Below are 27,512 nucleotides of genomic sequence, written 5' to 3' on the forward strand. Positions count from 1 at the left end.
CATAACTAATTGTTGTTCCATCACCATGGGACTAAAAAGGGTCCCTGAGGGTTGTGACAAAAGATGTGCAGAGCTGCGTTGAATGTGCATCTGCAAAACTGAATCATTCAAATGAATTCAAATGTGTGGTCAATTTGATTATGGAGATGGGGGAGACTGAGATTCAGGGCAAGACTCTCTTTCTGTATGGCCATAATTGCTCCTCGATGAAGGATGTGTCTCCTCGTGAAGGTGAAGCATCCTCATTTTGCATCACTGTGCTTATACTGGTTTCCTGGGAATTCATTATAGAGACTTGCTTCCACACTTAAGCAGTAAATACTCTGCTCTAATGATTTTCAGCAGTGCTGATGGAACTTTGCCACCTCATCTTATTTAATTATTTATTTTAATTTTAACTCACTCTGACGGTCTCTTGAGATATACAACTCATTTTCATGAGGGCTCCCAGGAGATAGCAGTAATACAAGTCTACTCTGCTGCTGCATACAGCATTATAACAAAAAGCATAAAGCAGGACACTTAATTTGAAAGTGCAGACAAGAGCATTGAGCAGTCAACATCTCAGTTTGTTAGTGTAAGCCAACAATCTAAAGGATTTCAGAAAGTTCAGTCCTTTCGTTGAGTTCTTCACAGTTCAAGTACATCTCTACTTTGGTTTGCCATCTTTTCTGTGTTAACCGTTCCAGATCTTTCCATCTGGACTTGCCCTCTGTAGACAAATTTTGCTGCCTTCATGGCAGAGTGTTGGGTTTGAGGAAGGGGGGTTATAGTTTGGGGAGGGGGGGGGAGTTGTCGTTTTAAATGAATTTTTGCCCTAGACTTTTAATGGAAGGGTGCTGAATAACTAAGAATGAGGAGTTTTCTACTGAGTGTTATTTAGGCTTTGATTTTAACAGGTGTTAACCAAAGCCAAAACACTTCAAAGAATCTTCACTAAAAATCCTTCCTCTTTTAATTGTTCAACTTTTAATCACTTTTACAGTCACGGTGGAAATGACTCTCCAGGCACCACACAATTCTGTAACTGTTGATGCCTGAATTTCAAATCGTAATTGTAACAGCAAATAGACTCCATTGCCATCTTTCTTTTTTTCTTTTACAAAAGATTTATGCAGAATAAAGAATTTAAAAACTTTGATTTTGTTGGATGGGGGACCCATTTAGCACGTGAGTTATGAATTGACTTAAGAAAAGATAGTAGTTTTGGCACAAAGTGGAGTTAATGTCTCCTATGTTAATGCTAGGAAGAACAGGTATTTTTGAGATGAAGAAGCTCTTTGTAGTGTGACATTTCTTACTTGTTCTAAGTCATATAAGAGCCAAGCTAATAACACAGTTTATAGGATCCATGTTGCTATTAATGAATTTGTTCTATGTATGACTTCTGGGGGGGGACGACAAAGTTCTGGATAGTAAATCTTGATTTGTGGTATCTGCTGCACTCATTTACATTTATTCTTTTATGAGGTAAGAATTATCCAAAACAATCAAACAAAAAAATCCCACAATTTCTGTAAAGGAAAGTTCAGTGATAATGATTTCAAATACATTTTAAATATGCAATTCTAAAAAATCTCAATGTGCTATTCATATACTATTTTTTAACTTATTATGCACTGCTTATAGTCCTATGAACTGCTCCCAGGCATTTCCCAAGATGGGAACAAGGGGAAGAAAAATAATACTTGAAAGGATAAACCTTTCCTTTTGTAAGGTACTAGTTAATTTTAGTGTACATCTGAAATATAACAATGACTTACCTATTTAAATAGCTCATCTATAAATATAGAAATCTTTAGGAGGAAATTACAAACCTCGGGGCAAAAACTGATTTCCAGCAAGAATCAGGAAAGAATGCAGAAAGGCAGGGGAAGAGAGGAAGACAAATACAAGGTTAGAAACAAATGTGAGTCTCAGAACTGCTGGATTCTGTCCCTGCTGTAACTAGATTTCATATAACATTTAGCTGTGGAAAAATCCCAATGAAATCACATTTATATTTAAGGAAGGTAATTTTATGAATTTGTTCTGAGATGGGATGCGAGGTTTTTGAGAGTCCAGTGGCTTGGTCTTTATGGGTTTTGAGGGGAGATTACGTTGCTATGGAAGTAGAAAGCAAGGTAAAATTAAACGTCTACAAATTTCTGTCTTCAGTTTCTGTAGAGAGTTTCTTTTTGAGTTTCTCCCCATCATCCAGAGACTGGTATTCTTCCTTTACTTCAGAATGCTTTAATTTTCATGACTGATGTACTGTCCAATGTCCTGAACTTGGTAATAGCAATAGGAAATATGTCCTTTATGGGTATTCCTAATTATGGCACAGTCTTGAAGTATTGTTTCATTATTCTGATGAGAAACTATACTTAGATGAATATGTAAGAAAGTATGGTCAGGCTTCCAGTATTATTGTGGCTTTGGAACAAGCATAAGGGGAAAAAACCTTGCAAACCAAAGAAAGGTTGGTGAGCTTCCACCACAGTATTTTTCCACTTGGCTTCTTATTTCTTGCTTGGTTTTTCTTTGGAGATTTTGTTATGTTCCCATGGAACTTGCAAACAAAATTAGTTTCATAATGTTTCTGTTCACATACCTTTTAATGGCTTTCTGATATTTAAACAAAGCCAATATTGGAAGGCAGTTCTAATTCTAATTTTTGTAGATTTAGGTGCATGTTTTGAGATTCTTGACTGATTGATCCTTGATACCTTCAGATAATTGAACAAATTGTTTGCCCAGGGTAACTATTTTGTTTGAGATTCAAGAGTTACTTTTAAAGGTACTTTTGCTTAAGCACTACATCAACTTCTATGTACTTTTTTACATTTTAAATGCTATTGTAGTATAAATCTTCTCTTTTGAAGTTGAAAAAATGTTATGTTACTGGGAATCTAGGAGTTTTTGAAAAAATAATACTGATTATCTAAACATCAGTATCTGAAATTTCTGTCAGTATGAAATAATTTTGTAAAGGTCCAGTGCAATATTGTTTGTAAGTAAAGCACAGTGGGTAAAAATGCACGTTTTGACTAAAGTTCCTCCCAGTATGCTCTAATATTGACTCAGACTCAAAGCCCATTTCGGAGGCTTTCTTTCCAAACCAATTGTAGCCTTGTTTTTTTTTCACAATCTTGGGTCTCTTTACAGTATATGAAAAGACCAAGAACTCATCTGATAAGAGTTATCAACTGCTTTCTGTCTAATAACACTGTAGCAGTAATTTTATTTTACTGCCAGACTAGGTCAGTGATTTGCAGGCAAAAGGCCAGATGAACTGTTCTGAAACATCCAGTTTTTAATAATGCATACATTTTCCATAGTTTGGAAGAGACATACTAATTTGTAAGGCATTTAAATAAGAGCAATCAGAAAACACTTTTACCGAAAGGGCTGGAAAGAAGTTTAGTTACAATGAGAGTCTTTGAGGGACTGGTTAGTACAGCTGTGACTGTATCATCTCAGGTCAAAAAGCTGGAAATTGCTGGTTTTAGTGATGAGTAAGTGGCTTTCTTTTCTTTCCCTATTAGACAGAAAATGGTCGGCTGTGGAACTCTATTGTGAAGACCTCAGAAGAAATATCAATTTTTCCAGTCAGCTTTTCATAATGTAAATATAGTTTGAGCTTTCCCCAATGGGCAGCTAAACCATGAACAAGCAGAAAAAAACATTTTGGACTGTATTTCTGAACCAGGCTTCACCTTCCATCCTGGGAACTTATTAAAGGATTACAGCTGAAAAAGACCAGAGAAAGAAAACCTTGAACCAGGACGTTTATCCTACAATGAGAATTACAAGTACATCTTGTATCTGCCCAGTCCTAGTTTCTCTCTGTTTTGTGCAGAGGTGTTATGGAGCTGCTCACCATGGCTCCATCAAGGTGACTAGAAATCAAACCAAACACATAGAAGGTGAAACAGAAGTGCATCATCGTCCCAAGCGTGGATGGGTGTGGAATCAGTTCTTTGTTTTAGAAGAACACATGGGACCAGATCCTCAGTATGTAGGAAAGGTAAGGTCATCGTCTTCCTTTTTCCCCCTCATCCCCTGAAACGTGACATTGATAGAGGAAAATCAGGTATCTCCTTAGGTGGTACCTCCCTTTTTTAAAGGTGGAGGCCTCTTGAGACAGGAATATTACTACATCCATACTCAGTGAACCTACCTGTCTGTGTATACTTTCTAAGTTAATTATAAGACAGCAATATGAATTAAGTAAATAGGATGAAGATACTTAAATATGATGAAATAGTGTTTCTTCCGAGCTCAGCTAAAAATGGCTGGAGTGAGTGCAGGTGATATTCTTGCATCAGATTCTGTATACCCCTAGTGCTTAAATATGTTAGTGTTAAAGACGTTTCCATACTACTTCAGGATAAGATTCAGTTCCACTTCAGGGAATATTATAAATACAGTCTAGACTCAATACGCTATTCATTCCACTCTGAGGGAAGGGTGGAAAAGGACTCCTCTGAAGGGAAATCCCTCTGTGACTTTCTTCATTAAAAGAGGCAGGAGATACGTTACTTGCTACAACTCCTCAAGAGTTTGTGAAGTGTTTTTAARCTGTAGTTTGTCAGGATGCCAGTGACCAACAACAAGACCTGCATTTATATTTGACTTATGTAGTGAGCTGAGCTTCAGGCATAAGGTTCATTCTATCTTGCTGATGCTGTTGTTGGGTGGCCAGCTGAAGTCTGGTATATCATGTGTAATGTTGTCTGTATGAGTTTGAAATTTACATTAAAGTAATACAAAAACTGAATATATAGCTTCATAAAGAGGTGTTTGAGATAGAGCTTTTGTGCCCCTGAATATTGTCTTTCAGCATTATGATAGAATTTTTTATTACTTGACTTAGATGAATCTCTATTTCCTTAATGAAAATGGAGAAAGATATTGAATATGAGGGGAGAAGCAAAATGTCTAATGGGAATGAGGGCGCGGAAAAGGAATTATTTCATTTTAGTTTGTCTTCAAGTTGAGAAACTTGAAAATTACATCTTGGAGTATACAAAATATCCAGGGAAAGCAGTAGCTCGTGAAATCACAGATGTCTGGTAGCAAGGTCTTTCAAATTTGGACAGTATTGTCTGAACTGGAAATAGCAAATGGAGCATCGATATTTAAGATACTGTTACCACAAAGATTGAAAAAGAACCCCATGATTTTGTTAATACAAGCTAAGTAAAATATGAAGTATATGGCATTTCTCCAGGTGGTAAAAAATGTTGGTTATACTGAAGGATGTTGAGATTTGTGCAGGAATTGTAAGCTGGGGAAACAACTTTCTAAATGGAGCTAACAAGTTGTGTTGAAAGAGAAACTTTCAAAATAGGTGAGGTGAGGAGGGGATATGCCTTCAGACCCATCTTAGACTGCTTAATAACCTCATGAATGATTCTGGAATAGAAGAAATACTCTGTAAATATGTGCTACTGTCTCAAAGGTATGCAGGAGAATCAAAACATTGTCTGGAAAGTGCTAGATAGCATTGAGAAGATATGGATATGGAGATACAGAGTAAACTTCAGGACCACAGTGTGATAAGGCTCTTACAGAACAATATCATGAATTTCTGCGGTACCCTGATGATTTGTCAGGTGTAAGTGACAGAGGAAGAGAAAGATCTGGTCAACAGATCCGTTATTGCCTCTATTGCCATACCTTAAAAAAGGCAAATACAATTCTAGGCTGCAAAAGTTGAGATAGTCCAAAGAGAGATAAGACAGTATTAAAGCTATTGTGCAAAGTAATGTTAACCTGTGTACAGCTTCTGATTACTTTTGGCTAAGAAAAATGGATTTATATATGAAGCAATGCAGAGAAAAACTGCTACTATGGATGGGATGGTAGTGTGGAATAAAATATGTTTGGTTATTTCAATAGCTAATAGTGGAGAGCTTTTATATTTTCTGTAAACACACTTTGGAAGAAACCATAAGGGAGAGAGAAGARCTAGTTAAGTTAATTGAGTTTCACTTGAAAAAAATGAGTTTTTGCTGGCTGTGAGTTAATTTAGGATGGAAATAAGAGAAGATAAGTGAGGTTCTGGAGGAGCCTCCTAACAGGAAGAGTGGAAACAAAAGTCTGAAATGCTTTCAAAGTAAAGCATGCTTTTCTTTATGAAAGCATTTATAGACATGATTGCAAGCAAAAGCAGAGACCTGGATTCAGTGAGTAATGGATGGTCCCCTTCAATTTTATATTCCTGTAATAGTGTTACATTTTTTTTTCATTCTCTGACCTCTTTAACAACGCCAGATTTATGGAGATAACAAATAGGATTTCTTTTTATCTTTCATGCTCAGAATGTGACCAGATGCCTTGTTTGAGGACATTTCTTCCTGTGTATTTCCCAATTTTTTTCCACCTTTTCCTCAAAGAATTCCCTATGATGTTCCATACTCTGAGTGTCCTCCCAGCAGTAGTAAGCTTGTCTTTGTAGAAGTTTTGTGGGACTTAGGAGCATCAATACTCTATTTTGCATTTGGTGATAGTTCTGATGACCAGATTTAGTGCAGAGATCAATCGTATTAGCTCAGGCATTTATTTTTAATTCAGAAAAAAGGCTGAGACAGACAAAATCTTAGTAATCAACAGAATTTCCATAGCAGTCACTGTGCATGAGTTTCTTTTCATTTTGAAGCACAGATGTTTTAGTGATGTTGCATTTAATTATAAACACCTCATCAAGGTCTCATTCTGTATGCTTTAATTTGACAAGAGGTTTTCATTTGGAGCCCCTCAGTTTATGAAAGAAGGCTATGTGCACGTTGCCCTTTAATTCTAGGCTTCTATTCACTAGCACTACTCTATCAATTCTGTCAGTTATTAACTCTGTGGACTGCTCTGCTTCACTGGTGAGAATTTTGCCATTTGATATCTGTCCTTTCACATTTTTCACACCCAGTTTGGGAGTAACATCACAAAAAGCAGTCATTACGTACAATGCTGTTATAATGATTACAGTCATTGTCATGGAAATGCCCGCTGAGGACAAGAATAGGTTAGGTCTGCAGTGGAAATGGTAAGGTTTCCCATTCTTATCATGAAATGACTGTCAAGAGGATGGATTAATTTACTGCCATCATCTCTTATACAGCAAGCGTTAGGACAACAAGTCATCATTATATTTTAATATCAAACATATCCCCACTACTCACTCATTATTTCTTTTCTCTTAAAAATTGTCATTTGGAGACTGGAAAACTGTATAAAATGAATCCATATTAGTAATGCTCATGAGGTTTTTATAGGAAAAGGAAACATGACAAAACACAGATCCTGCGTGAATGAAGTTGTGATAAAAATGAGAAATGATCCTTCTGTAGATGCTAAGTATATTCTCTGATACCTAGGTTATTGAACTGATGCTCTCTTGTTGCACTTCGGATCAATTTTCAATGTTTCAGGTGATGTTTTCCTGAACAGACATCTCCAAAAATAGTTTTATATTAAAAAAGGTATCTTTAAGTTCTTAAAACAACAGGGACTTCTTTTTCTGAAATTATGAGTTATTTGGGGAAGATTTTGTGAAAACTTCCAAAAGGTCAAGACTATCTAACGGTGTTCTGACAGACCATTCATCTGCAAATATGTGCCTGCATATGCACTGGAGAAACTGAGGGAATTTAATCAAGGAAGAACAAATATCCCTTTTCAAATAAGCAAGTGAATTCACAGAATTGAGCTCTCAGCTAGAAATCATGAGGAGCTCTCCTGTGTGTTGTGTGTCTCTGATGAAAAATATCCTAATGAAAACATAGCTTTGAGCTTCGAAAGAGGCAGGGCTACTAAGTGCTCAATGGCTTGGTAAGGAGTTGGGTACCACCATTTTATTCAGTGCAGCAGCTCAGAAGAGCAGATTCTCCTGAGAAAATCTAGAAGAAAATGTATAGTATTGCTGCAAGCTTTAATATCGCTTAGTTCCTATGGTGGTGAAGTATGGCTTGAGTTTCCTACAAGCTTCCAAGTTAGATAATTCAGGATATGGAAAACAAATAAATAAAGAACTTTAGGAGAGAAAAGAGAAACAGAGGATGTATTTCAGTCCATAACATTCTTCATTTTGAATGTTGACACATCTTTGTTTCCCGAATGTCCTGTGATATTTTTTGAAAGTGAGTTGTACTGGAAGCAGTTCATAACTTCACAGTCACTGTACTTTTTACTTTGGAGAGAGAAGTAAATGTGCAGTGGTAAAGGGAAGATCAGTATTGGTCTGACTTTGGAGTGAGTCATGCCTTTAAAGGGAATAGCAGAGGAACATAAGGAACAAGACTGACAAGTATGGACCCTTTGGATCTGTAACATACTGAATGCAGGCTTCTCTCAGTCCACTCCAAATGTCCTCTAAAGGGCAAATAAGAATGGTGCTTCAGGTATTCAACTGAATGTAGTTTTTCAAATGCATTTTTCTCCTCAATTTGGGGTGTAGAGAGAATGACATTTTACTCCATTCTCATATTTTTACCTGTAATTATAAAACGCTTTCGGATTTATGTTGATGGATGACGTAGGGAAGTATAAGCAGTTGGAAATGCATGTAAATACAGAAAAGGGAAGAGGGAAGTAACAGCTTTTAAAATGTCCTGAAATGGTTATACTGAATACTATATAGAAAAGGAAAAAAATCCCAGTTGTTATCTTAGACTTTCAAGGCAGTAATTCTATTTTTTATTTTTTATTTTAGTCTCCTTGAAAACAGAAATAAAGCATAACAAACTGGTCATTCAGACTTCCTTTTCAAGATGATATGATGGCATAACACTGCAAGAAGTTAGGTCTAGCACAGGGGAGAGAATATAATGCTTCCTTGGTCATATAAAGACAATTTCTGCATCTCAGATTTAATGACAGTAATGGAAAAAAGTATACTTTAGAACTGCTAGGGAAGAAACAAAAGTTAAATTTTATAACTAAAATGCATTTGTTCATTTTTAGAGGCTTATATAAAATAAAACACATCAGCTGTTTCAGCATTTTCTACATTAGTAAGCTGTTCCAAAATTTATTCTAATGGATTGGGAAAGTGTTTTTCTTTCATGAAAATGTAAAGGAAAATCTAGGTGTTGCAGTCTCAAGATTTTGCACAGGGCTTGTTAGTTACCTTCGTGCCTTTGCAGAAAAGAGTGTAAGCGGCATAATCAGTGTCTAGAATAAAGTGTCCCATTTTATACCTTTAAGTTCCTAATTTCACAAATGATAAATATAAATAAAGTCATTTCCCAGCATCCATATGTAGGAAAAGCGTAATAATAATAAAGTAACAACCTGAAAATTCAAACCCAGTTATTCCAGTTCCTTCATTGACTTTGGGTGCTTCTTAAAAGTTTTGTGCCAGAATTGGCCTATGAAGAAAAGAAAGTAGAAACAAAAGGAAAGGGTTTTGGCTCAAGACAGTAATAGGCATTGAAACGACAAATTTCATGTGTCTGGTGTGAAACAGTTTTTTATTCATGTTATTTTTAGTTCTTTCAGGGTTTTAAAAAGGGAGAAGAACAGCTTTCAATTAATACACTAAATATTTGAGCAAAGATTTTAACATAACAATTTTCAATTCAGTTTAAGACTGAGAGATCTGTCCAGCTCCTTCAAAAGAACCTCCAAGCAAATCCAGGAAAGACTGGGATTAGAGACATTTGCACTGAAAAAGTAGAGATTTATAGTTTTAATGGATCCTTTTTAATTAAAAAAACATCATCATCCTTGTTAGAGCATTTCCGTTGTGTTAGGTCATTAAACCCAGATTTTATAGTACTTTGTATTTATTGAGAAATTTATGATTTTCTGGTCTCTGATTGCTCAGGTCCTGGTTCTTGCCACCCTTACTATTGCTAAATGTCATTTTGATTCAGTGCCGTTTAAGTAGATGAAAGGCTGACACTGGTCACACCAGACAGCGCCTGTTTGCTTGTTCATGGTTCGGTGTCCTTCCTTTGCTCAGGGAGAGGACTACTGAGAAAACCATCTTACTGCTATCAGCAAACCTGAGGTCAGTATTATGCAACATTATACGGTCCTATCTCATGTTAGTCATCTTATTTTCTGCTTTATTTTTATGAAGAGCTAGTTCAAGACTGTTGCCACCCCAAAAGCTTTTCATAACAAAAATGCACACGTGTACTTGTTGTTTCTTGAGTCGTGTTGGCACAGTGTGCCATGTTGCCTCCTCACTGCTACTAACCCTGTCTCTATTCACCAGCTATTACTTGGTTTCTTTTTGAGAGGACGAGAGCACATTACTCAAATTCTACCAGGCACAGAACACTGTGGGCCTTTTTAGTTTTAGCTTTTATTTTTGCATTGGAATCTCTAAACATTCAAAGGTTATTTGGGGGAAATTCAAACTGAAGAGAAGAGAATGCTTTCATCAGTCTGATCAGTCTGACTTTCTCCCAGTAAGTTCAGCCATATCAGAGATTTCCTGAAGCTTAGTACTTGCATTGGAGTCTTTTGACAGAAAATGGCTACATACAGACTGACAAGGACGTTTTGACTTGACGGACCAAACAAACAGAAAAGCAGGAATGCACTGAAGTTCAGTGTTAGAACAAAGGCATGGGGTAAAGTGTTCACCTAGTTTAACTTCATTTCAGTAAATGTGTAATTACACCATGAATAAACTTGGCATTTTGCATCAAAACAGCAACATTGAATCTAATATATAGGAGGAATATTGTTTTTGTGAGGAAGCTTTATACAATCTGTCAGCTTTATATTGCAAAATATCAGTCTGCTTTGTGAAGACTGGTATTTCAATTAATAGGTCAAATAAGGTGTGAGGGTGATCTGTCTTCTCTGATATTCTTTATGCACTTAAGTCTGTAAACAGCTTGATTCACTTTTATTCTTTACTTCTTATCCTTTCACTATATGGGCACTTGCATGCTTCTTATCTGCAGCTGAAGTTCTGTAACTTTTAAACATTCTTTCCACTGAATTAAAAATATTGATGAAACCAAGATCTTTTAGATGAAACTGCTATATTCTCTCTTCAACTAGTCACAGTCAAGTAAAGTAGGCTAAATCTTGTAGCACACCGGCTTCTTCCTGAGTGAAAGAAATGGGTTCTTCAAAAACTGAGGCTGTCTTGTGACTTCAGAATTGACTTGTAATACATAAGGGATGTTGCATCCTGGACCACTCTTTGGAGGACGTAAGATATTTCAGTCTGTATTTGTTTTCTTTTATGTCCTTTTTGAATAAGGGATTCTGGCAGCCTTGTTCATTTTTCCTATTTGTAGTTGCCTATAGCAGAGAGTAAAACTTATTTGATATGTCGAGTCAATTTTGTTTTTCTTCGTAACGTTAGAGATCAATGATAGCTGAAGTCTGAGAAATGTAAGGTCTTATTACAAATATATCCAATTTCATAAATAATTTTTTTCTAAGTGTTGTTTTCAAAGCATTTAGATTTTTGGCTAGACTGCTACTGAATTTTCAGCTATAATTTCAATAAAATGATAATAACTTTTAAGCTGAAGATTCACGCTATTAAAGGTTTTTGATGAACAACTTATGCTGAAATTGGAAAATGTAGCTCTATCTGTGTTGAGGTGTGACATTAATTTATTTCTGAAAATCCTATTTAGCATTCACATTACTCCCAAGTAGGCCTCCTGCGTCCTGAGATTTGTTCTTTTTTTCCTGAAAAGAGTAGATTTTTTGGAAAGTAAATACGAAAGCTTGGGGACAAATATGAAAACAAAGGGGTTCCATGCCAGGGTGACTCTCCTTGTAGTGAGAGTTAAGAATAGTGTAAGGTACTCATGCCTTCTGAAGAGGCAGGTGCATTACTACAGAGTGCCTAAGAGAGGATAAGAGCAGAGAATGCGTCAGGACAGAACAGTATATGGAGTTAGTAGTGACAACTGTTGAAGAAGTTTCAGTTAGTCAAAATTTGCACTGCTTAATCTTTTGTGGGATGCTTTAAATTTAACTTTTGTGTAGAAAATAGGCAGATGTTGTTATAGGTGTTGTTATAGGTGCGTTTCTGGATCTATTAATCAGAAAACTTGGCAATAATGTTTTTGTGGGGAAATCAAGTCTTGTCTAAGTAGAAAGCCTTCCTACTTAAGCTATTTAATTTTTTCATTTATTAAATAGTATTACCTTTCAAAGTATGGCAGAAGCTGGATATTGCTGAAGTTCTCTGTTGTTTTTTGTCTCTGTTGGGTGCTTCTTTATTTGTTGGTAGTTTTTCTGTTGACCACCCTCAAACTACAATTCTGCAATGATGGTTTTTTCTTTTTTTTTCTTTTTTTTCTTTTCTTTTTTTTTTTTTTTGACAAAAAGGTCAGTGAAGACAATAAGAACAGCTGTGACATTGAGAAAAGTAAAATTATCTGGCTTAGTGGTGGTGAGGAATATGCCTGTATTTTAAATGTCTACACTTTTCTCCTGATTAAGTCACTGGGAAGGTTCAAAGCAATAGAACTGAGAGAATCTTACTTATTTGTCATGTCTGTGTGACATGACCATTCTACCTCTCATAATACTGGTTCTTGATACAAAGCCTCAGTGATGCTAATTACTTCACTGGCGTTGAAGTGTCAAAAGCAGGGAATCCCTGCAGTGTGGACAGTCTTAATGTTTTGGAATACACAGATCTTATGCATGTCAAAAAGTCATAGAGGGATATAGGTGGGGAATAATAAGAGTTTTAATTGACCCTTTAAAAAAATTGATTCATTAGAGCTGCAGTGTATTTTACAGATTTTTGACAGACACCTTTTGCCTCTAAAATGAAATAGAGTATTGCATGCAGCCCAAAGGAAGATGAGTTCCATTAGGTTAGAAGATGAAGGGAGTGAGTTTGTGTTCAAAGTGAATACTAGATACATATTTTTAAATTGTGCTTCCATACAATATTTATGTTAACTTACAACATGTACTATGTAAAGTGGATAATATTTGTTTGTATTCAAATATAAATGAAAAATATCTGAAAGCAGGAAGTACCATGAGTACTCAAAATCATAGGTATATGTAGTACGGTCGCTGGTGAATTCCAGTGAAAACTTGCTCTGCTATTGTTTGTTTTTTCTTGAGAAGTTTCTAGTGTTTTAGTAATGTTCTGACTTTCCTTCAGTCAGAGCACTTACATTGAGATGATAATAGATTTTTCTCCTTTATCTAGCCATTTTTTTTCACATCCCTTATAGGAAATTATGATCCTTGAGACCACTAGCCTTCTGTCAGATTTCCTTGGTATCATCCAACAGTCCAAAAGTCATGGGCGCCAGGGGCACAAACACAAATGTATAATGATGCTCAGAGGCTTGCTTGCATAGGCACTGTGTCTAATTGGAGTCAAACTTGGAACTACTTTCTTTGATCACCTAATGTGTGATTGCCATGCAGTTTTCAGAAGGCAGACATTGTGTTGGTTTAATACTGCTCTTCTTAGCTGTCACAGTGACGTTTACACAACATACAGAGTTATGGCACTTCCATCAAGCTGTTATGAAGTGAGTACAACTTGGCCCATTGTTTCTTTCCTGTTCATGAAAAATAAGTGATGAAGGGCTTACTCTTTACTTTGTCTTAAGTGGAATTTGATTAAGTATTATCATGTGTCCTTACCGCCCTAATAGAAAACATGTTGTGTGTGGCACAAAGATAATGATTCACAAATTTGGTATAGTACATCTTGCCTTCCCTGTTACTGCATCTTTACCTTATGCGATACTCAGTATGCATGGCTTCTGTCAATCGTTACATTAAAATTATGTAAAATCTCCAAAAGATATAGTTTATATATTAAAAAGTAGAACCACGGAAGAGGCGATATGTTATATATGTTATATATTATATCTATTATATCTATAATATGTGTCAATGAGGAAACACAGATAACTCTACATCCTTTTATATTCAGGTCTTCAACATGGTAACTTTGTTTTTAAGAATATTTACCATCTAATCTTAAATCAATAGGTGATGAAGCTCATAGGCTGGCAGCCTCAAGCATGAATGGACATCTCAATTACTTCTCAAGCGCCTTCTCAGCCTTATTTTGGAGAGGTATTCGTTCATGCTCAGCAGCTTGTGTAACTTTTCTTGCCCACACTCCTTTTTTTTTTTTTTCCCCTAAGATGCTGCTGCATCATTTGGCTATTCAGTATATTTTATCAACTCATTCACAATGCCTTTATAAAAAGGACTGTTAGTTGAACTTTTACTTAGCTTTTTTTTTTATATACAGTGACAGAAACACTTCTGTTGCATGGTTGAAGCTCTACATTCAGTCATGCTAAATATTTTGTACTAAGCTATACAGAATTGGAAAGAAAAAGGAAGCACAGGAAGTGCTTCATCTTCATTTGGCAAACAGATACAATGTGCGTTAACAAACCTGTTAAGTATTTTCTCTCTCTCTCTCTTTTTTTAATCTAGAAGGATGTGACAAGTGAAACCATACAGAACGTGATTTAGCAGGAGATTTTCTAGGGTATTTTTCTAGGGCGAAGATTGTTGTAAGAGAATAGGGATTTCAGATCCAGAAGCTTACTAATATTTCGTCTCAAAATGGCTGAAAAGAAATGTAAGCATGAGCCTGCAATTTTCTTGGACTCATAGTGGGATTTATAAACTAGTGTGTTGTGTATGGCACTACAGGTAGTAATTCACAAGGTTGGTTTGGAATGCATTGTCTTCTCAGCAATTGCTTCTTCAACTTATTAGATACTTAACCTTCATGATTTCTTTAAGTTGTTTTATCAGAATTATGTAAGATGCCAAAATTATATTTATTTGTGTTCCAGAACCCATGCACAATTTTTAATGACAGTAAAAATGTCAGGCAGTAAGAAATGAAGCAGATCTAATATGTAGTTTTAAAACTTCCATATTATTTCTAACTGTTTCTAGTCATATAATATTTATGCAGTTTATGAAACTAAAATCACAGTGAATTTCCAGATGAATCACATTTGTAATCATTTCATTTCTAAATTACATAGAGTGTTTTCTAATTATAGTGGAAATCATCAGTCTATGAAACATGAAAGAACTATTTCAGATTTTATTTTCTTATCAGGATTAGTTTTGGTTGATTCTTGACAASCAATTAGTTTTCATTTAAATAGTTTTTCCTACAAGTTTATCAGCTGTGACTTGAACATTTTTTAAATGACAATGAAAACACAAACACCTTTGTCTGGAAAGAAGGAAAGGATCTGATATCTGCAGTCAGATTATGCTTAATTAATTACAGCCAGAAAGCTGAACAGTAGTTAAACTGTATATTTGGGGCTAGAACAGAATGCCTTAAAAAGTCATCTCTGTATTCCTGTGATCTTGGGCCCATTTGCTAAGGAGTCCATTCTCTCCAAAAATTAGATGAGCTTTTTTGGAATTGAGGCTGCCTACATGGAGCTGTTCAAGACAGGTAAGCAAAGTAAAGGGACTCGGGCTGGAAAGGATAGTTGCAAAGACATCTCTGTGCAGAGAGAGATTACTAAAGGATGTGGGGAATAAATTGGCCAGACAACTTGCTGTAAGTCAGTTTATCACTCGAGCAATAGTGTGGTTGTCTGAAATGTTGTATGTTTTTGTCCAGTCTTTATTTTTCCTGTTACAGTTATTTGAAATTCTCCATTAGGTTCAAAAAAAAAAAAAAGAAAAAATCTCTATCGATGATAGTTCATATTGATAAATTTACACTTGAGACTTACTTGGTTTTAGAGTATAATTAATTTGTGTGGCATGGAGTATTGTTATGCCATTGTTTTGATTTCTGATACCAGTAACTAGCTGTTGGCAGTTTGTTTGTTTGTTTTGTTTTATTATCTTGCAGTGAATTAGTATATTTTCTATTTAAGTTATCACTATAAATAATAGAGCTTTTCAAAGAAGTCTCATATAAAAAGAGATACTAATAGTTTTACTGAAGAGATTTTTCATGTTAATCAAAAGACTTACTTGAACCATTCTTGCGCTAGTATGTTGATAATTAAAACAGGTGCTATCCACAAGCAACTCATGCTTTGAATTAGGAAAGCCTATTTAGGAAGAGATTTCTGTATATAGTTACAAGACAAGTAGAAATAGTTGTAATTAATATACATATAGACTCTTGGAATGCATGCTCCGTTTATGGTTGGTTATTTGTTTTATAGATTTTTTTTAATATGTTGGTATTCCTCTTTTTATTTTACCATTTAATATTCTAAGGCATTGCTTTTCTTCAGTGATGACTAACTGAATCATACAATTCAATAATATCCTAAAAATCTGTAATTGGGGACCTGGTAAAACTTGACAAAAGCAATGTTTGCACAGCCTTGATATATGAATATTTGCTGTCTGAAAGCTTAGAGTCAAATCATGACAAAGTAACTGTTTCAGGAAATAAAAGAGCATCTCTATGGGCATTCCAGATGTAATATTAAAACTACTAGAACATTCTGAATGCTTTGTTGACAAGGATAACAAGTTGCTGATGCTGTTTTGAGATAGCCTGTGAAGAGGAGAAATGCAGCAGTAGTGGGAGACTTCCCTTATTTCCCAGAAGACAAGATAAATTTTACACTGAGGTTTAACTCAGTATCGAAGGGTTTTAGTCTTTCATGGCTGCTTCATGAAAGAGCTAGTCAAGAAATCTCTAAAAGAAGAACCAAAGCTAGACTTGTTCTCTCTTAAGTAATGCTTAAAGCAAATGTGAAGCACCTGCCAGAAAGGCTTGAAGGGCTAAAGGAAGTTGGAATGACTAAATGGCACAGTATGGAAGGGAAATAAAGGCAAAGTGTCTTTTAAAGTGTGTGGTTGTTTCAAAAGGAGAGAAACAGAAAGAGCTGTGAAAATTTTGTAGGTTAATTGTAAAGCTCAGTAACACATGTCAAAAGAAAGTTTGAGAACAAACAGCAACAAAATAAGCTAATAATAAATCCTTCTTTACTTACATTAGGAAGAGGAAGGCTGTCAGAGTATCTGATGTGCCGAAAGAGAGGCAGGGTATGAAAGGTGTAAAAAGAGTAAAAATAAGGCTGTAGCAGGAAAAAAAATTAATTTCTCTTTACCTTGGAAGATCTTAGGGTGAATAGTCAGATGACAAATATCATTAATAATACAAAGTTACTAAGAATAGAAAAGTGGAAAGGCCAACCATAAAGAAATGCCGCAGAAGGTCCTTCTAAGACTGAGTGAAATTCAATGTAGATAAATGTAAAATGGTACACATGGCCATCAGCAATTTTAACTGAGTTGACAGTTACCGCTCACTAACAAGATCTTAAGGTTGTATTATTCTGATAAAAAAAGCCCATTGGCTCAGTGCTCAGAAAGAGTCCAAATGGGAAACTGGATATTAGAAATTCTTAGGAAAGGGAAAAAATAATTTTACTAATTCTCATTAGCAAGTAACACCGAATATCATTACTGTATAAATCCATAGTGCATCTGTATCTTAAACACAAGGCATGCTTCTGATTTTTCTTTTCCTTTTCCCCAGTCTTACAGCAGAAACATTTCCAGGAAGGAAGGGCTAGAAGCCTGATCAAATGCATAGAACAATTTCTAAATGAGGAGTGACTAGGTAGACCAGCAAATTGTCAAGCTGTAGTCTTTATTTCAGAAACTCTGTGTTCAGTTAGTAAGTTCATCCATGTTCTGGGATTTCAATGCTTATTTACAGCTCTTGACCTTCTGAGTACTGGATTTTTTATGAAAAGAGATTACTTTCTTGGAAGCAGTACAAGGAACAGATGAATAAAGCAGGACTCTTCTGACTGAAAAAGAGATGACTTAGAGTGGATTAGATAGTGGCCTATATAGTCTCGGATAGTGTGAGCAAGGTGAACCAGGAATGATTTTCACTGTCTTTCCCTTCCCTCCTACAAGCAGTTGGAGTCATCCAAAAAATAAGCACATGACAAGCTAGAAACAAAGGAAACAATGTAGTGCTTCACACATTAAATTAGTAAAACTGCTTGCTGTAGGATTCTTTGGTAGTTAATGCTATATCTTATGAGTGAAATGGTGAAATTGTATTTTAATGTTCGTAATTACTCCCTCAATATCTAATCAAGGTATTTCAGTGAGTGAAAACTATGGCACGTTGAGATTAAGAGCAAGCAGGAGTTTGACAGAAAATCCATTCATTCAGGAAGTAAGAGCTGCACATCACTAAATATGGATAGCTGAGCTTCAGCTCAAATAAACGTTAACAACAATCATTTCTGCCAGTCGCATACCTGTATCACAAGGTTTTGTGTCATATTAAATATTATTCCAAGCTTGATTGTGTCAGAGGCTATTGCTGATGAACTCAGCATTTCCAGTCCATCCTCCCTTCTTTGATAACTATTCATCTATATGTCTGAAATAGCATGAGCAAATTTTGCTTTTGGTTTTATTTGGAGAAAGTAGTTTCTCCATTTTTCCTCTATATTGTCTGAAATCGTTGTGACATATTTCTTTTGGAGCCTAATGAATCCCTTTGTCATAGATAGTTTTCATACTTGAAGGAAACTGGCCATTTACATGACTCATTCAAAGTTGGTTTTTATTTAATTTATTTATCATAAGGATTATGTAAAATTAGGATTTAGATCCTAGGTAAAAGCTGAAATATATATATATACATGCATACACTAATTTTTTTTATAATGTTAACTACAGTTTCTATAAGAAGTAGATCTTACATCTTAAAATTGACTGCTGATCTTCAATAGCTCCAATTTAGTGCTCTACTTGGTTTAGGAATCTAATTTTGTTGTTGACTTGTTTGGTTTGTTTCTTTTTAGTTTTGATTTCAGAGAGTAGGTATTTGGTACTTTCTGAAAATCAGACCCCACTGAGAAGTCTCCATGTAGGACCCCCAGATCTCAGGTACCCTGAATTCTCTCCTTATCCATATCCGCTTCATTTAAAGTTTKGTGAGATGTGAAAATTCTGTAATTGCTTGTAATTTTGGCCACTTTCTTACTTGTTGAATCTATTCCAGAGACTTAATAGTTTCCTATTAAAGAGAAGTTCCTCTGTTCCTCAAATATAATGGCTTCTCTGACTTCACCATGGATGTTGATTCTTAGTACAATGGTTAAAACTATCAGAAAGAATGCACATCACCTAATTAAGCAGCATATACTAATATATACTAGACTGGAAATCGAAATGCCAAGGTTCATTCTTTTGCTAAAGACTTGTAATGCTAAGGAGCAATATGCAATACTAGCAGTAAAACATAGTAACCTTGCTGTGGCTGCTTGTTCATTTGACCTATTTTGATTTTGCTTTTGGAGAAGAGACCCTATCTTACTATGTATTGTATACGTTGTCTAAGAAAGTGGGAGCCATGAGGGCCTAAAGTAATATAAATACTAATCTTTATTGCTAAAGGTGCTATTTTAGCAGAACGTAAGTAGTTCACGAGGCTTGTACTGACCATTTACACTGTAAACAGACATTCTTCTGGATATTTCGGAAGTGTTCTAGCTTACGTGATATTAGTATTTATCTGTTTTTCATTTTATTTTCTATGGGAGAACAATATGTTTTTCTCTGACAGTATTGTGTATGAAAACATGATGAAAAAAAAATCCCCAGGTGGAAATGGGATACGGGAGTGTCAGAACACACAGCTACCCTGGGGAGAATGTAAAAGTTTTCTGTCTGTCTCAATTGACACTTTTCTAACCTACGGTTTCTTCAGAATTGCTAGAACACTTTCTGATTTTCAAAATCAATGTTCTTTCTAAAAGTATTGCTAACATAGAAAAGATACTACTGTTATTCGGTAACTGACTGCATCATTGTAATGCCCTAATACCTCTGTAGGTGCAGATGGTTTATTAATGGTTTATTTAATGGTTTATTAAACTAGAAACATTCTAAATGATATTGCTTTTCATCCAAGAAAAATTATCTGCAACATTTCAGTCTATTGAAAACCAAATAAATGTTGAAAAGAAATCTTCTTAGTGAATCAATTTACAGAGAGGAGAACAAGAGTATTTCTGTTGCCTGTCAGCCGTTCTGTTTTACCTTGAATAATCTTCATTTAAAATGCTCCTCATTCCTCACAGTATTCCCTTCTGCTTTATTGTTTCCAATCAATTGTTATTGTGTTTTCCAACATCTGCCTCCCTCCCCCAATAGCAGTGCTGTTAAAGAAGTGGAGAAAAACTCTTTTTTAGGCCCATTGAGATCCTGCAGGAAGGCTTTCTCTTCACTCTTAATTATTCACCCTTTTTGAAATTTCACTCTGGGATTACAATTCCCAGTTTTCAGCAATTCATCACCGTGTTTAGCGTTTCTAATCTCTCTTTGTGTTGTTGTACCTCAGATTCTAAAAGTTCTCCTTGTTCTGACCTCATGCAGATCCTTTGGATGTTAAAAGATGGTTTAATCTTTCTCAGTGTCATGTGGCAGTTGAATAAAGATCATGTTAACCTGTGAGCAGAATAGCATATAATAGCCTATGCACTAGTATAATAGCCTACGGATTAGGAGTAGCTGAGTGAAAGCTCTTCAATGCACTTTTCTTTAAACTTTTTTTATTCTGAAGCATAGTAAATGGGAAGATAATGTTTATTTCAAGTCTATATACTACATGTAGTAAATGCGTGAACTGCTAATGGGAAGCAAGATAGAAAAACTGTAAATGATTTTGGTTTATGTTGCCTCCAGCCTAGAGAACGTGCAAGTGTCTGGAGTTAGAGTAAAAGTGCATGGGAAGCACAGAACACAGCTTATAGTAACAACAGAAACTGCAAGTTTGGAAAGAACATACCGAAGTGGCTCTGTTCAGCGTCTGTAAAAATAAATCTCAGACCAACCAGAGTTTAGGCATAAAATTACAGTGAATTTATTTGGTTACCCTTTAGGATACTTTATCAATATTTATTGAAAGTCTTGTGATTTGGGTCAGCTTTTTCAGTTCTGTCCCTCTTGCAAGAATATATTTGCAAGAATATATTTTTTTTCTTGCAAGAATATATTTTTAGGCATTTACTTTAGTCATTTCAGACATGTCTGAATTTCAAAACAAATTAAAATGCTCACCTATCAGAATAACATAGGTCATTTGTGTTTACTGGTGATGCAGAACGCTTTTGGTAATTCCAATGAAGTTACCATATCTACATATCCACTAAGATTTGTCTAGTTTTTTTCTTCTTCGTGCTTTTCAAGTAAAAGAGTTGCAAATCTGAAATGTTAGATGACATTCTGAAAAAATCAAATGAGTAACTGCACAAGCTTTGGACTTCCGCCTTCAGCTGAACATTTAATTATATGACTTGGAAGACAAAAAATAAGTAACAGGAGAAAAGTATTTCTTTTCCAACTTAAACTAATTRGAAGTATACAACTAGAAGACCAATGTCATAATTTCTGTATTTTATGTTTCGGTGTTCCCTTTTATTTTCTGTTTCGTCAAGATGTCAAGATTATTTTTACAGGCCAGATTCTGGCATGTTTTTTATAAGGTGTTAATGTCTTTGAATTAGGGCTGCTCCCCTGTAACTGTTTTTCCAGTTACTGCCTTCACAAATGCTTATCATTTTAAAATAGCTTAAACATGCTAATAATTTTTTTTCCTAAAGTACATGTATCTGTCTCGAGGAATGGATAGTATTCTGAAGGCAGGATGGGAGGGGGAGGGACAACATGCAGAGTCTAGAGGCGGGACAACAGAGAGCGCTGCCTGCGTGCAGGGGGCTCCCTTCACTGACTATAGTGATTTTCTTGCCTGACACAGGGTACTGCTAGGTCTCAGCCTCCACTGAGGAACGGTGCAGGCTCAGGTGCAGGTCTCATAGCTCAGGACAACAAAAAGGAGCATTCATGGAGCACTGGTGAGTCAAGTTAGCCAAAACATGGAGAAGGGAGGAGGTGTGAGTGTATGCTCAAGGGAAYTTGATGAGATGGGATTGACAGAGCTGGAAGCATGAGGACTGTGAGGGGAGGGGAAAGCTTCAAAGTGATTTTTGCTCTACCATTTATTTGCTGTTAACTTACCAGCTGTCAGTGTGAACCAAAATGAGTGATCCTAGTTTAAATTACACTGTAACCTCTCAGAGATTCTTCAGTCTGCTAGAGCAGTGGAAAGGAGAATTACTTAAATAAGAGTTAGTGTTGTTACATTTGCGATAGTATCTATGAGTTGATTAATCCTGCTGACTGATATAACCTTTCAGAGTTTTAACACTACTCTTTAATAAATAAATAAATAAATGGTGTTGTTTTTAAAAGATGTGGTGCTAACTCAAGGTACGCATCAATGTACTGATGCCTAAGAACATTGACATTGTTCCTTTCCCTCCTTCTCAATAGCTAGAAGTGGGAAAGAAGCAGCTTTTGTTGTGCTCAGCTTAAAAGTGAGCAAAGATGGAACCTCTCTAAGATGGGAGGATTTCCAAACACTTAGGAGAGACTTACTACTCTTTTGGAATGGTGGGACAAGAGATAAGATGGCACCTGTAACAAATATGTATGTCTAAAAGTTGTCCCCTCTCCATCCGTAATTAGGCCTCACCTCAATAACAACTTTTGTTGTTATCTTCAAAATTGAAGAAATTCTTAATTAGCTTTTAATGATCTTGTGTTGTGCATGAAGTATGTGTGCAAAATACTTCAACAGAGTATTGCATTGTTATGTCTCTATATTATTAAGAAGAATAGTTAACACATGATAAATGCTCTGAATACTACTATAACAAAGCATTAGTGGTCTGATCACACATTATTTTTTGTATAAGCAGGTTCTTATGGGGATTAATCCTAAACATAGTTCTAAATAGGCATTTTAAGAAACACAAGAAAATAGAAGAATCTGGTTATTTGTCAAACCTTATACCTCCTAACAAATCTGAGCTAGAACAGCCTTACATTACAAACATTACCAGAAGTTTGGGTTTTTGGTGGATTTCATTTGGCTCAAGAAAAATTTGTTGTAGTATTTCAGCACTCCTGCCTATGAGATTAATCAAGTATTGTTGGCATACAGTGAAAATAATGATTCCTTAAAAAGAAGACCCTCTTCAAGCTTTGTAAGTGCTTAGTTTGAATGTTAGTAGGGTTTGATTTATTACTACTATTGAACTAGTTTACCTGTCCTTAATCAAAGCAAGATCACAGATTAGAAGGAAGTGATTTATAGATGAAATAGCTAAAATGTTTTTTAAAACATCAAAGAACCATAGATCAGGAAGAAACCTCAGGAGATCATCCACTCCATACCCATAGTCCAAAGTGGGACCAGCTGTGACTAAATTTTTCCTGAGAAGTAGTTGTCTAATCTGTCTCATTTAAGATATGCTTAGATGATGCAGGTATCCCAGCAAAATCTGGAAGTTGACATGCATGCTTTAAGAGCTTTGTAGTGTTTATGGATCAGCTGGTGCTGGGTTAATTGGTACAGAGACTATTTTGCAGGATTCCTCAGAGTTCAGGTGTCCTTCAGGGCTCCAAGAAGCTGCATGGACTACTTGTACCAACCTGGCACATGAGATAATCTGCTCCTGTGCTTAACTGTCTTTGCAGTGAGAAAGATCTGTTTTTTTCCCCCCCCCCCATTGCTTAATCTAACTCTTCTTTTCTGATGTTCTAACCCAGTGTCTTATACCCAATAAGAATGGTAAACACATGATTATCTTCCTCTTTGCATCAAACTTTTGTGCCTTGAGGACTTGTTGTAATAGCCCTCCATAGTTTATTAAACAGCTTTAAGTCATTTACTCTTTTCTCATGCCTCATAACTTCTGGAATTCTCTTTCTTCTTCTTGTCCCAGAGGAACTCAGAAGAGGCTCTGAGTTTTTGTTGAATCATAGAATAATGTAGATTGCAAGGGACCTTTGGAGGACATGTCCAAATTCCTACTGAAGGCAGGTCCAGTTAGAGCAGGTTGCTCAGGGCCTTGTTGGTAGATACACTTTTCCTTAACTTTTTCCAGCGTTAATTTATAACTTCCTTGAAGCTGTGGTTCAGAGAATCAAATTCTGTGTTTGAATGAAGCCTGAACATCATGCAGCGGTGTAAAAGGATAATTTTGGTGTCTTACATATTGCAATCCCGTATATACGTTACAATATCTTACACATTTTTATTGTAATCTGTTGAAGTTTCACAAAGACATCCAGGTTAGCTCCAGCAGCACTCTCTACCTGTTATCCATAGAATCTCTTCTATCCAGTTTAAATTCAGATTGCCAGTAAATCTGGGAGGAACTGCGGTCTTTGGAATTGTGGATGAGCTTGAAAGTGGTGATAGTGCTTTTCACCTGGTAGAGACTTTATGAAGAAAAAGAAGGACTGTGAGTTACTGCTGAGTAGTTCCTGAAAGATCTGAAATGTTGCTATTCAACTATTCCACATTCCCTGCATTCTAGCAGAAAAAAGTAGAGTTGGATGCAGTATATACCATGCTGACGAACTGAGTTTGTTTCTCTCTGTTTTCTTTTTGTTTTTCTAATCCAGGTAGAAATCACCATAGTTAAGTGAATATTTGAGTGAATTTTAGGAGACATAACAAAATGTTAATGTTGTTTTTCTTTTTAACTTATGGGAGCATTAAATGGTGGTGTATGAATGCACTTAAAGTTATGTAGCTGTAATGACTTCCTGAAAGGCAATGAAATACAACCTTAGAATGGAGCCAGGTCAGCAACACATCCATATTCCAAAGTTTGATGGAAACTATAAAACTCCAGTAGCACCTGATACGTGCAGGCATTGTCATCCTTCACTTCAAGGCAATATGTGGGTGACAAGTGTTTTATCTGCAGAAATTTCAAGTGGTAGGTAATAAAAGAGATAAACAGTTATCACTGTAGAACAAGTTTTCGTCAGTTCCCTGAGGTGAGCTCTTCTGCATCATCTAGTTCATTCATTCATTCATTCGTTCATTTTCTCTCTCTCCTTTTTTTTTAATCTGAGGCGCTTGTCCACATTTCAGACTTATGTAGACTATTAGCTACCAAAACTACATGTTCAACTTGGGAAGGTTGGAGGGGAATAACTATAATCATCACAATCCAAAATGAAGTCATATCGAGAACCAATCAGCTAGAAATATTCATCTACCTAGCATGATTATCAAGTACATAGTAATTAAGTGCACAGGATATGAAAAGATGTCCTGAGAGTCCACGGGGATAGTACAATCGATGCTGCATGTACCAGGGCCCAGTTAATTGTTTGGTGGAGCCCCCTGAGTCGGCGCAGCTTTTGCAGAGGTAACTCTGTCGTGCAGGGTCTCCTTGGAGAATGCATCCATAAACCATTAGGAGAAAGATACTTTAAATCTTGGGTTAGTAGTTAGTATTTGTAAGCGTTATGATAATGTAGCTATAGCAAAGCATTTGTCTAGTACAGATCAGCAAGCACTTTGCTTCAGCCATCAAGTCCAGTTACCTCACCAGCAAAGATTTTGAAATGTCACCTATTAGTGATGCCTGTCTTCCTCTTTTGCATAAGGCAGAGGAGCACAGCCTTGCAAATTTGTTTCTCTGCCATGAAGAATGAATTTTTTGTTGTCTAAAGACAACAAGCGAACAACTAAAGGAAGTGCTCTCCTGAGGCTTCAGGCTGGGGAGAGGGAAGAAGGGATTATATAAAATACCTTTGCAGATTATTGCAATGAATCATTGTTTTTTTTGACAAACTTTTTTTAACAGTGAAACAAATAAGTTTTTCCATTTCCTGCTGTTGACAGTTGGACAATATTAACAAAGATGTTAATATGATTATTATTACTGGAGAGGGTTGTACAGAGTAGGGGTAAGAAAACTATTTTTTGTGATCAGACTACTTTGGTAAAAATCTTCTCTTGGCTAGTGAATATATACTAGAGTTGAACTTTCAGCTCTGGTATATATTAAAAGCTAGCTGAAAATGTTTTTTGGATGTATTCAGATATACTAAGGGAGGCTTACTGCTTGTCAGGGTAGGTATGGGCAATCCATATCCACTGACAGCAATCTGCTGTTTTATTATCAAGCAGTATTTTGTTTCTATTTCACAGGCTTTCCTTTTGTCCAAGGACATCTTTTAAGACCAAATGAAACTTAAAAAATAATTATTTTAAATGAGAAAAAGATTACTGAACTCACAAAACATAGCATGAGATACATGTATAATGTAAATGCAGTAAAATTACATGGGCAGAGGTAATGCCAGAACATTGCTACAATAGGAAACAAACAGAATTCATCTGTAACTAGATGTGCTAATCACAATGGACTGTGGGCTATGAAACCATTTTCTGGATTTTTATCATGAATTAAATTCTACTTTCACAATGCTTTGCATATCCTTGAGCCTTTTGAGAATTTCACAAGCAAGTGTTCCCTTCAAATGCTAATTTCCCGATTAACAACATGATATTGAAAGCACCACTTCTAGGGAGGAAATAAATAGCATGCAAACAAATGCTTTACTGAATGTCTGTGTCCTTGGTGTCTTTCTAAAAGCTGTTATCACAGCTATATCATGTGTTCTAAGCTGGCTGCAGGAAGCTTTCTTCTTTGTATTAAAAATATATGTAGAATTGTGAAATTTGCCTTACTTCTCTGTTAGAAAGAAAAATTGGTTTTTCTGTATTCTAAAGTATTTGTATTTCTAAGCTGTCTTTATCAGCTTGATCAAGATTGCATGTGTGGTATATATGTAGATAGGTATGCATCTGTCTTCAGGACCTAAATACAGACATTGTGATGTTTTTTTTGTTTTAAACTGAAAATGAGTTTGCTGCCTTCCCATGGAGCCTTTGGATGTGTTTAGGGAAGGCTGAAATACATAAGGTGATGGCTGAGGCAGAGTTCCTTAACTTTGAATGATTTACTTTGAGACTTTCCCATCAGCTACCTTAATTCAAAGTGAAAAAGAGTTTTGTTTTGTGGGTTTTTTTTCTGAAAAAATTTCCAATGGCATTTAATCATACAGGAGTGATGAGTGCATGAATTTTATATCATTACCCACAAGTATTTATTTTGCCCCAGAGATGCACTTTATTTGCTGTATACCTTCCTCTACCCTGCCATTCCCCGTTTAACACCCCTTCGCTCTGCACAGTCCTGCTTCCTACCATGATCCCAAAATTCTCCATCACATTCAGCAGAAGATTTAAACACCAAAGGCTGAAGTTTCAATATCCATGTATCATTTGCATCACAGTATATCAGTGCTTGCAATCAGAATGTAGCTGGAGGCAGAAGGAACTCTAGTGTAGGTGGAAGATGCAAACAGGTACATGATTGCTACTGGCTAGGCTGTATAGCAGAATACAGGGTAAAGGAGGAAGAAAACAAAGTGAAGAGACATGGTGATAGTTCTCAAAACATATAGGGATGTAAGAAGTCTGAAGGACTTGAGGGGAGAGTTTGATCAGATGAGGACGTGATACAGTAAGGAGTGGGACTTTTGTCTCCCTGGAGTGAAGGTTCACTACAACAAACCACAASCAGTTTCCAAAAAAAAAGTAGATCCCCTCTGAAAACGCTGTCTCTAAACTCTTCACTTTAGAAAACTCTTTCCTTTGATTTTCCTGATTACTGAATACTCTGCAA

The 27,512-nt window shown here is 35.9% G+C and overlaps 1 protein-coding gene across 3 annotated transcripts in view; it reads left to right on the forward strand.

Annotated features, from left to right (window-relative positions):
- Nucleotides 1-3,781: 3,781 nt before the first annotated feature.
- CDH18 (cadherin 18) overlaps nucleotides 3,782-27,512 on the forward strand; it is a 185,723-nt gene continuing 161,992 nt past the window's right edge. For 2 of the 3 annotated variants that reach the window (XM_026081352.1, XM_026081353.1), the window contains exon 1: nucleotides 3,782-4,009. In XM_026081352.1, the coding sequence (XP_025937137.1) occupies nucleotides 3,782-4,009 (228 nt within the window). The remainder of the gene's footprint in view (nucleotides 4,010-27,512) is intronic. The other variant, XM_026081354.1, reaches the window with a different exon arrangement.

This window comes from Apteryx rowi, unplaced genomic scaffold (assembly GCF_003343035.1).
Source record: "Apteryx rowi isolate R43461 unplaced genomic scaffold, aptRow1 scaffold_545, whole genome shotgun sequence".
In the NCBI taxonomy this organism is placed as follows: Eukaryota; Metazoa; Chordata; class Aves; order Apterygiformes; family Apterygidae; genus Apteryx; species Apteryx rowi.